This window comes from Purpureocillium takamizusanense, chromosome 8 (genome assembly GCF_022605165.1).
Source record: "Purpureocillium takamizusanense chromosome 8, complete sequence".
Lineage (NCBI taxonomy): Eukaryota > Fungi > Ascomycota > Sordariomycetes > Hypocreales > Ophiocordycipitaceae > Purpureocillium > Purpureocillium takamizusanense.
This window is the reverse complement of record NC_063075.1, coordinates 276,126-290,470: the sequence shown is the minus strand read 5'-3', so window position 1 is coordinate 290,470 and position 14,345 is coordinate 276,126. Positions and strand designations below refer to the sequence as shown.

The 14,345-nt window shown below is 59.8% G+C and overlaps 3 protein-coding genes across 3 annotated transcripts; 2 read left to right on the top strand and 1 right to left on the bottom strand.

The window, feature by feature from the left end:
- Positions 1–926: 926 nt before the first annotated feature.
- On the top strand, positions 927–2,849 carry JDV02_008120 (Phytanoyl-CoA dioxygenase). The gene is made up of 4 exons (XM_047989687.1): positions 927–1,962; positions 2,122–2,336; positions 2,518–2,610; positions 2,671–2,849. Exons 1-4 carry the CDS (start codon positions 1,254–1,256, stop codon positions 2,707–2,709), a joined length of 1,056 nt encoding a protein of 351 aa, XP_047845692.1. The 5' UTR covers positions 927–1,253; the 3' UTR covers positions 2,710–2,849.
- Positions 2,850–3,570: 721 nt separating this feature from the next.
- On the bottom strand, positions 3,571–7,192 carry JDV02_008119 (uncharacterized protein). The gene has a single exon (XM_047989686.1). It carries the CDS (start codon positions 6,279–6,281, stop codon positions 4,299–4,301), a length of 1,983 nt encoding a protein of 660 aa, XP_047845691.1. The 5' UTR covers positions 6,282–7,192; the 3' UTR covers positions 3,571–4,298.
- A 4,488-nt stretch (positions 7,193–11,680) lies between these two features.
- Positions 11,681–13,922, top strand: JDV02_008118 (uncharacterized protein). Its single transcript, XM_047989685.1, has 2 exons — positions 11,681–13,322; positions 13,420–13,922. The coding sequence occupies exon 1, from the start codon at positions 12,006–12,008 to the stop codon at positions 12,897–12,899; it is 894 nt and encodes a 297-aa protein (XP_047845690.1). The 5' UTR covers positions 11,681–12,005; the 3' UTR covers positions 12,900–13,322; positions 13,420–13,922.
- Positions 13,923–14,345: the final 423 nt, after the last annotated feature.

Here is a 14,345-nt window from a genome sequence, read left to right as displayed (position 1 = left end):
AAAGAACCCCACTTGCGCTAGAGTGACGGGTAGGCCATTGTATCTCGTTAGTTCAGTTTCAGAGGCTCCAACATCAATAAACATGGCGCACAATGACGGTACCGCTGGTAGCATCGTCCTGTGAGAAGCACATGGCGCGTACCTCACAGTTTGAGGTTGACCATCATCGGCTACTGGTTGGGGAGGGGGGGGCGAATGCCCCTGAAGGAACGTTCTGGTTTGTGTCTCCTGCAAGAGCGGGCACCCTTCAGTAATTTGCGGCACAGCCTCCTTGTTTGGCTACGCATTATTGGAAGACACGCCATGCTGTTGCGTGTCCGGCCAAGGTGTGTACGGTGATGCCGAGCAGGGAGCGATTGCGATTAATGGAAGCGTCTGATAGTGAGTCTCCAGGAGGGCAAGCAGCACGGCGGATGAATCATGTGATCGCTCTGTGCAGGTCAGGTCTAAACCCTTGACGGTGTTGACAGTCGCGTGCTTGCGGGCCGAGAAGAGCGGATGTTGCGACGTGCTGGTTTTCGGCCGTCCATCGAGGCGCAGTATGTCCTGGGTTCGAGAGACAGTCGAGGTGACTCTTGGCGCGCCCTTGTTTGTTCGAGCAGGTTGGGGACAACAGCGACGTGACCAAAGGGCCTGGGCTTGTGTCAGCCAGAGGACCAAATGGCAGCCTCTTGCACTGCAGAGATGCCTGGCTCGCCCAAGGTCGCGCGATCCCCCCCCCAGCGGAGCTACTCGCGCACTTGATGTTACACGACAGAGTTCCGCGCGGAAGCTGCACTGCCCCGCCGCGGGGAATTTATGCCGCGAGGTTCGATTCGACTTGCGGGAAAGGGCGGGGGAAGGGCAGGTCGGCGCCCAACTGCTGCCGGTTGCTGACTGGAGACTAACATTAGTAGCTAAGTCTACAATGAAGCGGCGTCGGAACTCTTTTCCCTTTTTGACTCTCACGGCAGGTCTTATCGAGTTCAATGTCGTATAACCGCCGGATAATTGCAGCATGAGGACATACTCGGGCCGGCCCTGCGTGGACGCTAAATATACGAAGTACTATCGTCTAGCCGTTCTTCATCTTCCCCTCCTTTATATACAATGCGAACTCTAATATATACATAACCCCTTGGCGTAACACATCTTGATCTCGGCTCTCGCATTGAGTTATTGAACCGGAGCTCACCCATATACTTGTTGAGGCGTTCATACCAGCCCGAACTGCCACCCACTGCCATTGAGCCCTCCTCGTCCAGTCGTGCACCATGCCTCACGCAGCACCAGCACCAGCAGCTGATCCGCAGCAACAACAGCCCACCATCGCCGGCGTCCACCTCCGCGTCAACGACGGACCCCTCTCTCCATCCTCGGTCTCGCCCCTCCGCGCCTCCCGGCCCTCGGAGCCGCTCTCCGCGCTCCGCCAGCGCTACGCCTCGGACGGCTACCTCTTCCTCAAGGGCCTGCTACCGCGCGACGACGTGCTCGCCGCCCGCGCCGCCTACTTCACCAGCCTCGCGCCGACGGGGGTGCTCAAGCCCGGCACGCGGCCCGTCGACGGGATATTCGACGCTGAGGGCGCCCGCGCGGCCGACTTCCCCGGCATCGGCGCGGGGAGCGTCAAGAATGCCCGCCCCGGCGGCTCGTCGTCGGAGCGGTCCGTCGCCTTTACCGACGCGGCGCTCCGGGCGCACACGGAGCCGTGGTACGCCGGCGGCGGCGGCGGTGACGCGCAAGAGGGGGGGTTCGCGCGGCACCCGGCGCTGTACGACTTCGTCGCGCGCTTCTCGGGCTGGGGCGACGACACGCTCGCGGTGCGGCGCTCGCTGCTGCGCAACAACACGCCCGGCAACAGGGCCATCGGCGTGCACTACGACCAGTCGTTTATGAGGCACGGCGAGCCGACGTCCGTCACCGCCTGGGTGCCCATGGGCGACGTCCGGCTCGAGGGTGGAGGGCTCATCTACCTCGAGGGAGGTGTGTACTTTTTTTCTCCCAGGGGCGGGCGAGTGGTGGTGGTCGCGCGCTCCCCATGTTACCTCCCAAGAAGCTGTTCGACTGCAGCAGCGATCGGCTTGATATGAGGGGTCGTAGGTACATAGGGTCGAGTTGGCTAACGCGAGGCGTCTGGTATAGGCGAGGCTCTCGGGGCGCAAATCGAAGACGACTTCGCCGCCAAGGCGCGTGCGGCGGGCATGTCGGACGAGGAGACGCGCAACGCCTTCAACGCCAACATGATGAGCTCGGGGTTCCTGTGCGACGGGCCGGCCGAGTTCGGGCGGGAGCACGGGAGGCGGTGGCTGGTGGCCGCGTACGAGGCGGGCGACGTGGTGCTGCACTCGCCGCACATGGTATGTATAGTCCGTCCTGAAGAGGAGAAGCTCAAGAGTCCCTCCCTGTCCCGAGGCCCCTTCCCTATCAGTTTCTATGCTGGCTCCCTCCCTCTTTTTCTCTCTATTCGCACCTCAGATAGCTGGACATCGCTTACAACGTCGGGCTCAACTACGCGTTGGGGAGCACGGGAGACTTTAGATTCATGCGTCGACCATCAACGACGACCCGGACAACCGCATCAGACTCGGGACGGACTTGCGGTTCGTCAACTCGGCGCGGCCATGGGACACGGTTGGTTCACCTCCCACGTGCTCTCTTTCGATGCTGTGAAAAGTGCTGACTAGTCGCCAGCGGTGGTCGAACCACTACACATTCGACGATGGCCTGTGACTGAAGGCGTGGACATTGATGTGGACACGGGGCGGGCCCGTCACTGTTAGATTGCCCGGCCTCCATGTCACGTATAGCTGCCATGTTCATAGCAAAGCAGCCCCTTGTTTGGTATACTGCTGCTGCTGCTCCTGCTGCTGCTACTACTACTATTCTATGCACATGCTACCTGACATATCAACAAGTTGAAACACGGCCGTCCATGTCGTCAAGCTCGGCCCACTGCTCCAAAAGCTTTCTTTGCTTCTCCTTCTCGAACCCCGTTCGCCACTTGCACCGCCCCCGCCGCACCCTGTCCAGAATCCAGACACGAGAGAGCATGTGCTCACGCTGCGGCGCGTCGCGTGGCCGATGCAGTACGTATCCGCCGCCTGAGCAGATGTCGGTTTGTTCGAATTTTTCTCATCGGCGCGCAAATGTGCGGGCCGACCCCCGACTCATGGCTTTTGTGACTGACTGACCTGACGGAGCGACCGACCATCCATGAAGGTTCACGACTCCAACAACCAAAACTCACCCATGTAGGTTATAGCATATGTGCTGGGAGGTAGGATGCATTCCTGGCGTGATTTTCGGCGAGCGCGAGGCCCATGGGGATCCCGATATGGCTCTCAATGGTGTTCTGTGTTCGTGTCATGACAGACCGTCCGCGTTTTCGCCTCCGCTCTCGGGACAAGAGTCACACCCTGGCGCGCATAAGCGACGAGGCAAGAGACATACCGGCCACGCGCACACCCATGTGCAGCAGAACCGTAAAAAGGCCTCCCTTCCCGACTACCCAAGTCCATCTCTTCTCTTCGTACAGCGGCACAGGGCTGGATGCGTCATGATCTCCCATAATATCTCAATTAACACGCGAGATACATAAGAAGTAACTTCAAGCCTGAGCCTCGACCAAACAGGGCTATCGCCCTCGGGGCATCCGATTCGGGAAAAAAAAAACCCTTGTCATGACCATCAACAGACCCGTAAGCATCAAGCAACGACTGCCCTCTCTATCCCGTTTCTGTCCCTGCACTCCTCCGCTGCCCATATCCTACATGACCCGAATCCCCGGCCACGTTGTCAGAATGGCCAGAAGCGTTGTTGTACATGGCCATGGATACATCAAGCCCTCGCTCGCCCCGCTGCTGCTGCTCCTCCTCTCTATTCCGTCCCAAAGAAAAGGTATCCTAAATCCAGGTCCTCTCACATGTCGCAATGGGTCCGCCAAACGCCGCCGTTGTATCGGGGGGGGAAAGGGGCTAAAAGAAAAAAAAACATTACGTTATAAGGGAAGCGGTGAGCGACTAGGCTCCAATCGTGCCTGTTGTCCGAGGGCGTGCAGGGCAGGGTGAAGTGAGATAACTGTATAGCTTTGCGACCGTTGTTTAGAGTATTATCATTATCCTCCGGGCCCTTGGCTGCACGTTCGCTGGTAGTGGGAAAACGATGTGTAGTTGTAGTGTCGAGGGGACCCGTGGCGTCCCGTGGTATACGTGCAATGCGAAGTTGAAGGAATCGCGTTGAAAAAGAACAAGAAAAGGGACCGGTGTAAGGCTCATCAAAGACGAATAGCAAGCTGATTCGCTTGTGTCAAATCGCCCGCATCAAGATGTAACGCGAGGGTCTCCAAAATATTGCATCATGCCCCAGTCTGCCTGCGTGTTCCCTTGAGGCTGTGGCGTCGCGTCGTTGCTACTCGCCACGGCACCGGCGAGGCTCTCCCAGTCATCGAAAACGACGGGGGCCGGAGAATACTCAAAGTCCATCATCGAATCACCGGTGGTTGGGGCTGAGGCGGGCAGCTGCGGGAGCTCGCGCTGCTCCAGAGGCGAATGTGACGTGCCAAGCGGGGACTGAGACGAGGCCAGGGGCGAATGCGAACTCGAGTCGGGAGACGGCCGTGACGGCGTAGGAAACTGTTGGGACGGCACAAACATTGTGCTCCGGAAGGGAGATGTGTACGGGCTCTGGTTGTTGGGGCTCGTAGACGGGAGCATCGACTGGTGCGACTGCGAGGGAAGAGGCTGGAAGGACATGTGAGGGTGGTCCTGGTGCTGGGGGAAATGCTGCGGCGGCGGCATGCTCGCCGAGAACTGCGGCGACGGCGTGGGCGGGACAGCCACGATGTCTGCCAGCTCAAAGGCCGACTTGACGATCCACCGAGCCTCGCCCTCGTCGCCCGAGAAGAACTCGAGCAGGTCCTGGAGCTGCCCGTTGTTCTCCTTCTCCAGGAAGCCCTGGGCGCGGCCGGTCCTGCTCGGGTGCCAGCTGAACTGTGGCCGACGGCCCTGATACTCGGCCAGCTTGCTGTTGACCAGAGCGTCCCAGGCCTCGTGGATCAGCGGCTGGTGCAACAGGCCGTAGACGACCCTTGAGTGCATCCAGTCGCCCTTGGTGAGTCCCGACTCAAAGTGGCGGGCGACGTGCTCGACGTGGCGCTCGCGAGCGGGGTGCAGGGCGGAGCAAAAGCCGCAGGCCCAGTACTTGCGCTTGCGCAGGAACTTGACCACCTTTTCGGCATGGGGGCACGTCTTGCAACCGTGACACTGCTTGTGGTGCTGGTTGAACGAGTTGGAGCCCCAGAAGCTGCGGTTGCAGCCCGGCTCGGGGCATGGGTACTTTCTCCAGCGTTCGTGGAACTCGTCCTCGTGGCGCTTCCAGTCGTACTTTCGTTTGAAGCTAGTTTCGCATGAGGTACACCAGTAGATGTTCTGTCGGTTGGGACTGGTGGCGGTGGCTGCAACGTGCGTGCCGTTGAGGATGGGAACGCTGGCGCTGGGCGGGGGCATCGGCAGCGGCGCCATTGACCTGCCACCAGTCGTGCCCGAGTGCCAGGAAAAGGAAGACTGCGCCGAGTTGGTAGACCATATGGAGGCGTGGCCCGACGAGCCGGAGCTCACGGACGAGATGGATATGCGAGGTCGGTGGGCGTGGGTGAAGGGCGCCGAGGGCGGCATGAAGAGGGACGCATCGACGTCGGTCACGGTATTCGGCAGGGAGCGATCGCGCGGCGCGTTGGACGTCAGCGTCGAGGACGATGGCCACGGGCCGGGCACATCTTCGGCGAGCGGTTCCGGCTTGGAAGGAGTCGATGCCGGCGCCTGCGTGGTCGACGAGGACGGCAAAGGCATGGTCACGGCGACCATGGGCGTGGGAGCCGTCGAGACCGACGGGACGTGCGTGGGCGGCGGCGGCGGCGGGCACTGAGGCGGTGGCGGCGGCGGCGGGTGCTGGGGAGCAAGTAACGATTGTGGTTGCGGTTGCGGTTGTGAGGACGAAACGAAGGACGGGTTCGCGGCCGGAAAGGAGAGCTGTAGCGACTGGCTGTCGTCGACCCATTTGTGGAGGAGGTCCTTGGACAGGCCGGAATCGATCAGGACCTGCAGATTCTTGCGCGCCTCGGCGAGGACGTCTTGGGGCGTGGCATCAGCCTGCTGCTGCTGCTGCTGCTGCTGCTGCTGCTGGCTGTGCTGCTGCGACGGCGACGAAGACGGATCCTCCTGCGACGAAGGCAGCGGCGTTGGCCGAGGGAGTTGGTGATTCTGGCTCTGGTCCATGATGGATGGCGAGGGCCTCACATCGAGCATGAGTCGACAGACGGTTCGGCGGCGAGACAATAAGCGAGAGGACGGCGACGGCAATGGCGACGCTCACACAAGGGAACAAAACGAACGTATGAGGACGGGAGGACGGGCGAGACAGTTCGGTCGAGAGGTGAGGCGGGAGGGGGGGAAGAAGACAAGAAAGACGGATGGACGACCAGGATGGGCGGAGCGGGAGCGAGCGAGCGAGGGGACAGAGCGGGACCAACGTCGAGCACCAGCAAAGCTGGGTGTAACGGGCCCGGGGCACGGGCAAGGTGCCTGGGATGTGGAACTGTAGGCAGTCGTGTAGAGAAATAGAGAGAGCGTGTGTGTGTGTGTCTGTGTGTGAGTGAGCGACCAGGTGAGTGAGTGAGGGGACGAGCAACGAGGCACAGGAAACGGCCGGGGCAGGGTTGGTGCGCGCGCGCGCCCTCGTGCCGCACTGCAATGCAGGTCAACAGGCGCGAGCAATGACCACGCAGCAGAGTACGAAGTGGTAGAGGAGGAGAAGGAGGCGGAGGAGGACGAGAGAGAGCCAGGCAGCGCAGGCAGGCAGACAGAGGGGCAGCAGACGGATGGACGGACGGACAGACCAGCCAGGGCAGGACAGGACAGGACAGGGGGGGGGGTTCTCGGGAGGGCAATGCTGTGCCTAAACTTTATGGATTCATCAAGGAAGAACCTGGAGGTTTTGCATGGTGATCCGCCAGCCAGGCCCTTGTCCGTCCATCCATGTCCAGGTCCCGGTCCAGTCCAGGTACCACGTCAAGGGACGCAAAGGTACGGGTGGGCATTGGGATTGGGGCTTGGTGCGAAGTGGTACTCCATGCTTGGGTGGAGGTGCTAGTGCCAACAGGGAAGGGGATTCTCCGCGCGTAAAGTATTAGTATTATTATTAGTACGGAAAAGGGGGGGGGGCCTGGGGGGGGGGCGGTCTCTTCCCGGAGGATCCATCCAGGGGGTGCTGGGAGGTGTGCAACCGAGTGTTGTGTGTGTGTGTGCATGCGCTCTCGCAAGCCTCCTCCTCTAGCTCTGCTGCCCATGGTGTCCGTGTGTTTCTGCTGCTGCCGGCTCCTGTGTCTAGGGCTGGGCGGGAAACCGGACATGGATGCACAACGCATCTATCTCGTGCCTCGGAGATACAGGAGCATGCCTGCTACATGAGTAGTCGTAGGTCGACTCGACGTGTGGACGTAGGCATGTATGTACGTACAGACAAACAAAGTACATGCGTCGTCCATGCACGTCCGTCAGTCAACCTTGTGTGCGGAACGCCGTGGTTCGCGAGCCAAGTCGTCCTGGTGCCAAAGCAGGACATGCCAACGAGCCCTTCTCCCTACGATTTCCGGTACAGCCGTGATTGGGGGGCTCGATAATGATGACGCTCGCTAGTTCGCTATCCGCCGAGGTATGCGTCCGAGTTTGTGAGCGGCACCTCTGGCCGTGGTCTCATGATGGGGCGGCGGCGGCGGCAATCGCCTGAGGCCCACGAGGGCTTCGGCGCCAAAATGACGGGCTTTGATGAAGGATGAGGGCCTGGGGGCGTGCGCCGACAAGGCCCCAGCGCGCGCTGGCTGCCCTATCTTTGTCGCCTACCTACACCAACAACATACATAGGCGCACGGGATCGAGCGAGCCCGTGTGCGCAGCGCTCGCTCACAGACGCCTGCAACGTGCCTACATACGTACGAAGTCAGTCAGGTGCAGCCGCAAGGAAGCGTGATGCCCAAGCACAGCACGGCGCGGCGCAGCGCGGTGTGGTGCTGTGTGCGAGAGGCGCGATGCGTACTGAACGTGCGTGGGTTGATGATACCCAGGCAGCCAGCCTGCCAGCCAGGCCCGGCCAACAAGGGGCAGCGACAGAAAGAGAGAGAGAGAGAGAGCGCGCCTGGCGAGAGCGCAGACGGCTTCGCTTCTTGGGGTGGTTGTGGATCTCTCCGTTGATGAGCAGCATGGAGGCGCGTCTGGTGCGTGCATGGACATGGCCGGATTGGGTGGGTTGGGGCCGTTGGGGGCGGGCAGGCGTTTGTCAGTCAGGTCATGGACATGGGCGCATCGTCTGAGAGATTTCCATCATGACCTCCTTCGCCTCCCTCCCTTGTCTCCCCAGGCAGACAGGCGCTCGCCGTCCACCCATCGGTTCGTTTCCTTGACCGAGGGAGGGGTAGTTCGTGATCGAGGACAAGGCCATTGTCTGTCTTTGCGGCGTGTCTTGCCCTTGTGCGTCTCGTGTCTCGTGTCCTGTGCCGCCCACATGCGGGACGTCGTCGACAGCGACGGCGACAGCCATGGTGCAGAATCGGGGTCAAGGCATAACAGCATGGCATGGCATGGCATGGCATATCATATCGACCGCTCATCATGGCCCCCCCTTCCGGGCCCCTCAAGACATGCGTGCGTGCCCCTGGGTCTGGTCTGTCTGGTCTGGCTGGTCTGGTGCCGCTTGCGCAAGGTGGGCCTCCCTAGACGACTTCTGGGAGCACAGCATCGTCAGCCACCTCCAGCCGGGCCAGGGGCAGCTCCTTGTGCGTGACGAGGTGTGATCGGCCGCCGGTGCTTATCCACTTCTCATCACCCGCCCAGACCCAGCCGTGGCTGGCCTCCCACCACGGACTGCACGTAGTGCATACGTACTGGAGTGTAGGTACCAACAAGCTGGGTGGCTGGGACAGGACGGACCGTATCGGTCTGCCGTGGGCGATCGTGGGCGATGCTGTTGGAACAGGTTGGACCGCTACGAAAGTAGGCCGACGCGAACGCCTAGGCGCCGGCGGGCGTTCCAGGGCCACGGATCGGGGCCGCAGCGAGCTTTTGTTTCGCCTGTCGCTGCTGGCGGCGCCGTCGATCTCTCCAGCGTTGGGTCGAGGCGCTGGGGCACGTGTCGACGAGCTCCGCTCCAAGACGGTGTCTCGGCCGCATCTGCAAGTGCTGTGCTGCGCTGTGCTGGTCCGGCGATTTCAGTACCTAAGTTAGTACGTGCAAGGTGAGATGAGATACAGTGCATACATACCTACTTGGGACTCTGTGATAAATTGTCGTCGGGGCCGACAGTCGACGGGGGTCGCACAGGGACGGGACGCGCTGTGCGACACAGGCTGGGCCGGGACCTGAGTCGAGTCGAGCCATCGGCGGCTGCTTCCAACAACAAACAAACCAGCCTTGAGGATTCGTGCCCCTCTGTGGACGATGGCGTACAGGGTGGCAGGGTGCAAGGCAGGGCTGGCCATGGTTTCGAGGCCAGGCGATGCGGTGCCGTCGTGCCAGACGAGGGCTTGTTGAGATAATACGTAGGTACTTTCCGCGGTCCATGCACAAGATGCCTACAGTACTTCGTACGTCCCTTGCTGGGGTTGCTGCAAGACGCCAGGGAGGGATTCCTCCGGCCCGGTTGGAGCGCCTCTGACTAATAAAATAGGTTGTGTTTCTTTGCTTGCTTGGTGGTCTGCTCGTCTGCTTGCTTGCCGCTCTGCACGGCACAGCATGGACAGAGTACGACGGAGGAGAGCCTCCTTCCATGCTATACTACAGTGCCTTATGTGCCTTGTCCACGGAAGGTGACCTTAGCTATAGTACATTTTAGGTAGGTACCCAAGGGACCTAATAAGTTTAGTAATTAGAAGGCAGGCATCCCGTGGCCAACACGGCATACCTCTCCTAAGGTACTACAGTACTAACTGCTCCCACCTTGCCTTATTGCAAGAGCTTGCCTTGCTCGCGTAGGCTCCGTCCCTTCCCCCAGCAGGAAAGGAGCAGCATGCAACTTTCCCAACACGTCCCAAGGTCATATCGGGGAACAAGGTACGCGGTACTCCGTCTTCGCCTTCTCTTGCAGCCACGGACTCGTACATGTAACCTACTTCGTACTTCTGAACGCGAACTCGGATGCCTAATCCCTTGCACTTGCCGTCGCAGCTGGTCGTGCCTGCTCCGCGATGCTTGCGCCGTCTGTCGCTGCTTCCAATCTTGGGGGCTTGGGTCCAACGACGGGACATGGGACGGCACTTGACGGAAGGAACGCTCGCTGCCACTGCTCCTGCCAGGCGATGCACCATCCACTGTTCATCCTTGCCTTGGCACCCAGGCTCTTGGTACCTCACCTTGCCTCCCTTGGGGCACCTTCGAGTGGACTAAGTACCTAGGCACATCCTACTAGGACTGTCGCTACCAAGATACCATGCACTTGACGCATGCCTCCAAGGTAAGGTAGGTACCTTCTAGCAGCTCTTCGCACAAGGTGCGATCCGGGGTAATTGATGCATTTCGCACACCAAGTTCGAGGTAGAGAAATTTCCTCCTCGTGCAACACCAAGCCTCTCCTCATTCTCCACCTCCCCCTGCTTGCCCCTTCTCCTGCACCCCATGCCTTGCCTTGTTGGGCTACCAACGTACCAACGTTTGCGCGTCTTCAATGCCAACTCGGGACATGATTGCGCACCGCGCATACATGCACGAGTGCCAGCAGCCCGTCTTCCACTCACTGCTGCTGCTGCTGCTGCTGCTGCTGCTCCCCTCCGCATCCATCCTTGCTCTTTTCTGCTCGCCATCGTACGTATGAATAAGCCACCGGAGTCATGACGCATAGGCGTTGTACCGTACTTGGTACAGGCATACAGCGTCTCTCTCGTTGTTGACCATCCTACGCTGGGACTCGACCAGCATCGTCTTCAGCCCTTCTGACACGGCGGCAGGCCGAACTCTCCGTTCTGTCTTCACCACGCCACAGAGCAGCAGCCTCTGCGATGGTTGACTCGACGGCGCGTGAAGCAGCACGGCAAGGCGCAGCCGCCGCACAGACACCTGAAACACGACGCCAGAGGCAAAGCTGGCGCCGGCCTTCGGGGAATCCGCTCAATCGGCGCAGCTATCGGTCATGTGTGGCGCATCATCATCATCAGCATCATCATCATCAAGGGTTCTGCCCGGGCCTCTTGGGCCGGCTGTTTCGAAACGCCTCGGAGGAGCCAATGGCCCGCCGGCCTCCCGAGCGCAAGGTTCCGCTAACCCGGCCGCACTCGCTCTCTCACTCGCCACCATCCCAAACGGGCACTGCGAAACGATCCATGTTCAGCCCCCCCCCCCCCCCTCCTTCCCTTGGGCTGGTAGACAGGGGCCCGCCCGCTGGCTGCCGACGGGTACCTGGTTTGGTGGGCTGAGCCTTTCGCGCTGCGCATCATCGTCCCGGCTAAACAGGCCTCGCTCGTCTGTATGTGTATGTATGCACGGAGGAGGGACGAGCCTCGCACGGCCACGACTCATGATTTCTTTGCGCTACTGAACGTTGTCCTCGCCGAGCTCACGCCAGATTGCTGATACTAGCTGCGACTAGGTCATGCAGCAGCGCGACATCTCCCCCACTCGTGGACGGATGGTTCGCAGCAAGTCGTTCAGAATGCAACCGTGGCTGTTGGTCCTGCCCGCTTTGCCGCGGACTGCCATGCCATGCCATTTCGTTTTCATTGGCGAGGTTGCGACGAACTTGCATGTCCGTGGTGGTGCTCCTGAGCTTGCTGATCAAAACAGTGGGCGGGCAACAAGAAGAGCGTCATTCGTTTTGCTCTGTGACGTGACCAGCAGGTCTTGTCCCCGTCTCCTGCTCAGCCCTGCCAGCTCCACCACCATGAATCAATCGTCCATGGCCCCGGTTCGCTTGGAAGAGCAAGCCCTGTGCGCGTGCGTGCGTGCGTGCGTGCGTGCGTGCGTGCGTGCATGTATTACTAGCACTTGCCTATGCAGTCAGCCAGCCAGCGTTCGTTGAGACTTGGCTCTCCTCCTTCTGACCCCGCGGCATCTGAGGCAAGAACGAGGTCTGGCGTGCGATGCGGCTTTATTTGTCATGCCCAGCTTCTTCTGGTGGTCTGTGCAGGCACATCTCGACGCAAGAAATACGCACACACATACAGTATACAGGCACACACTCCTCGTTCCGGCCGATCGACATACGCAAAATTGTCACCGCCAACGCTCCTGTTGCTGCCGAACCGAAATCTAGGCGGGTATTGGCAATCACCGACTTCAACATGGGCCCCCCCCACGGCTCTCATCAAATGCCTCGACAAATACGCCAAGCAGCCAATCGTGGACTGCGAGCGGCGTTGCCTCGACGTGGGAAGCAACGCGGAAGCGTCACGTCTGTACGACCACTACGTGCGTAGTCGATACGTTATCGAGCGCGCCCCCCTGTCAAGCTTGACACCGTGTGCTACGAGAGGACGCGGCACCACCAGGTGTCGGGCACTGTATCGCCGAGGTGACGATTTAGGTGGCGCCGTCTCTTGTGGGCTCCATCCCGCAGAGCAGATCACCTCGATGGCGCGGGACGGCAGATCCGCAATGACGCCAGCCACGACGTCCATCCACTCGGCCTCGAGAGACGGGCAACGGGGCCGCATTATTACGGCGTCGCCGTCGTCGTCGCCTGCACGCCGGTGCCACATCGGTATGTTGTTGGAATCACCATCATCAGCTTTCGTCTCGCGCAGAGACGGTCGGTCGGTCCACTTCCCGCTCGGGCCGGGTGCCGGGCGCGGTGCAATCCGTCATCTCTTTTTACCACAGCAACCGTGCGTCGTGCGCGGTTGGGCTTGTCGATGTGTACGTGCGTATCTGCTGCTACTACTCTAACCACGATTCACCATTACATTAGTACTGTACGACGTGCTTCGTACGTACGTGCAAAGGAAGTTGCTGCCTGTGCTTTATTACTCACCCACGATGTTTGTATTTCTCATATCCATGGACTATCGCCCGCCCCTCTCCTCTCTTTGCATCTGACGGGCAGGATGTGTCGCTGCCATCATCTCGGCAACTGATGAAGGCACACAACCGGCAAAGCCTAGTGCATGCCCTCAGCTCGCTGCTAATAAGGCAGGCCAGGTACTAACTAACGTACAGAGAGCCAAGGGTGCCACTTTCAGGCAGGGTACCGGCCCTGTTGCTGGGACGGACGACGCACCAACTGTTCCTTTGAGTACGCAAGCAGAGGTCTAATGAGCGAAAGCAGCTTCGTATTGACCTACCCAAGTGCCTACTTGCCTACCTACCTAGGTACGTTATTTGCACTCGAGGCGAGCCCAGCTTCAAAGTAGGGGACAGCGAGGGCAGCTGAGTAGGTAGGTAGGTACTGAGGTATCGATTGATCAAGGTAAAAAATACATGGACCCTGCCCTGGCACGTAGCGAAGTACCTGCTACAAGGTAAGGTACCAATGCATCTTTTTTCTTTTTATAGACTCGACTACAGGTAAGGTAGTAGATGGATGAGCACACACCAGACGACGAAGGTTTTGACATGGCCCCTTCCTTTCCCTTTCTGTCCGGTCCGTCACCCTCACGAGCTCGCGAGCAGCAAGACAGGACAGGGAAGAAACGCACGCCACGGTCGGCCCCGTGCGTGCTGCACACAGCCCTGGCGGAAAGAGGGGGAATTGGGGGGGGAGTGGGAGTGGAGGCGAGGGGAGCGGGAGGCAGAGCGCTTCTTCCGAAACTGCTGGGCTCCAGCAGCAGGAGCAGCAGGTCTGTGCTACCTTAGTACTAGGTAGGTAGTAAGTTAGTAGCTAGCCGGCAGGGGATGGGATTGCAGTGTTGCACGTACTTCATACACACATTGTAGAGGTACCTAGCGCATCATTTAGTGTGCCTTACGAAGTAGTGTGCGAAGTAGTGTAGTGTCTTACTGTAGTATATTGTGGCGGTGGTGCACAGAGTCTCCCCGCCGGCGCGGGCGAGTGTGGACGGGACCGGACTTGAGCCCGCCCGGACTTTTTCGACAACGACGCCCACATCGAAGTGCCTTGGTACAAATAGTAGTACTAACTTGGTAGCTTGACGTAAACCAGTACTAGGTAGGTATAACATCCAGCAGGGAAGACTGAATTCTCCTAGAGTACTAACCTTAATGCATGTATGTATATGGAGTACCTTACAGTACCTAGGGTAACCACATTACCTCGTACTCGTGTGTGTGTGTACGGAGTACTAACCATGTGCTGCTGTAGATTCCCCGACTCCACCACCCTACTATGGAACCTTAGTACCTTATTATGTACCTGCAGGGCCCCAAAAAGATGAA

What these genes read in the sequence shown, in the direction of transcription:
- JDV02_008120 (XM_047989687.1), top strand. Translation starts at nt 1,254, where the DNA reads ATGCCTCACGCAGCACCAGCACCAGCAGCTGATCCGCAGCAACAACAG. An exon ending in GCTCATCTACCTCGAGGGAG is followed by an intron (nt 1,963 to 2,121) that starts GTGTGTACTTTT and finishes CGTCTGGTATAG; the next exon opens with GCGAGGCTCTCGGGGCGCAA. An exon ending in TGCTGCACTCGCCGCACATG is followed by an intron (nt 2,337 to 2,517) that starts GTATGTATAGTC and finishes GGGAGACTTTAG; the next exon opens with ATTCATGCGTCGACCATCAA.
- JDV02_008119 (XM_047989686.1), bottom strand. Translation starts at nt 6,281, where the DNA reads ATGCTCGATGTGAGGCCCTCGCCATCCATCATGGACCAGAGCCAGAAT.
- JDV02_008118 (XM_047989685.1), top strand. Translation starts at nt 12,006, where the DNA reads ATGCAGTCAGCCAGCCAGCGTTCGTTGAGACTTGGCTCTCCTCCTTCT.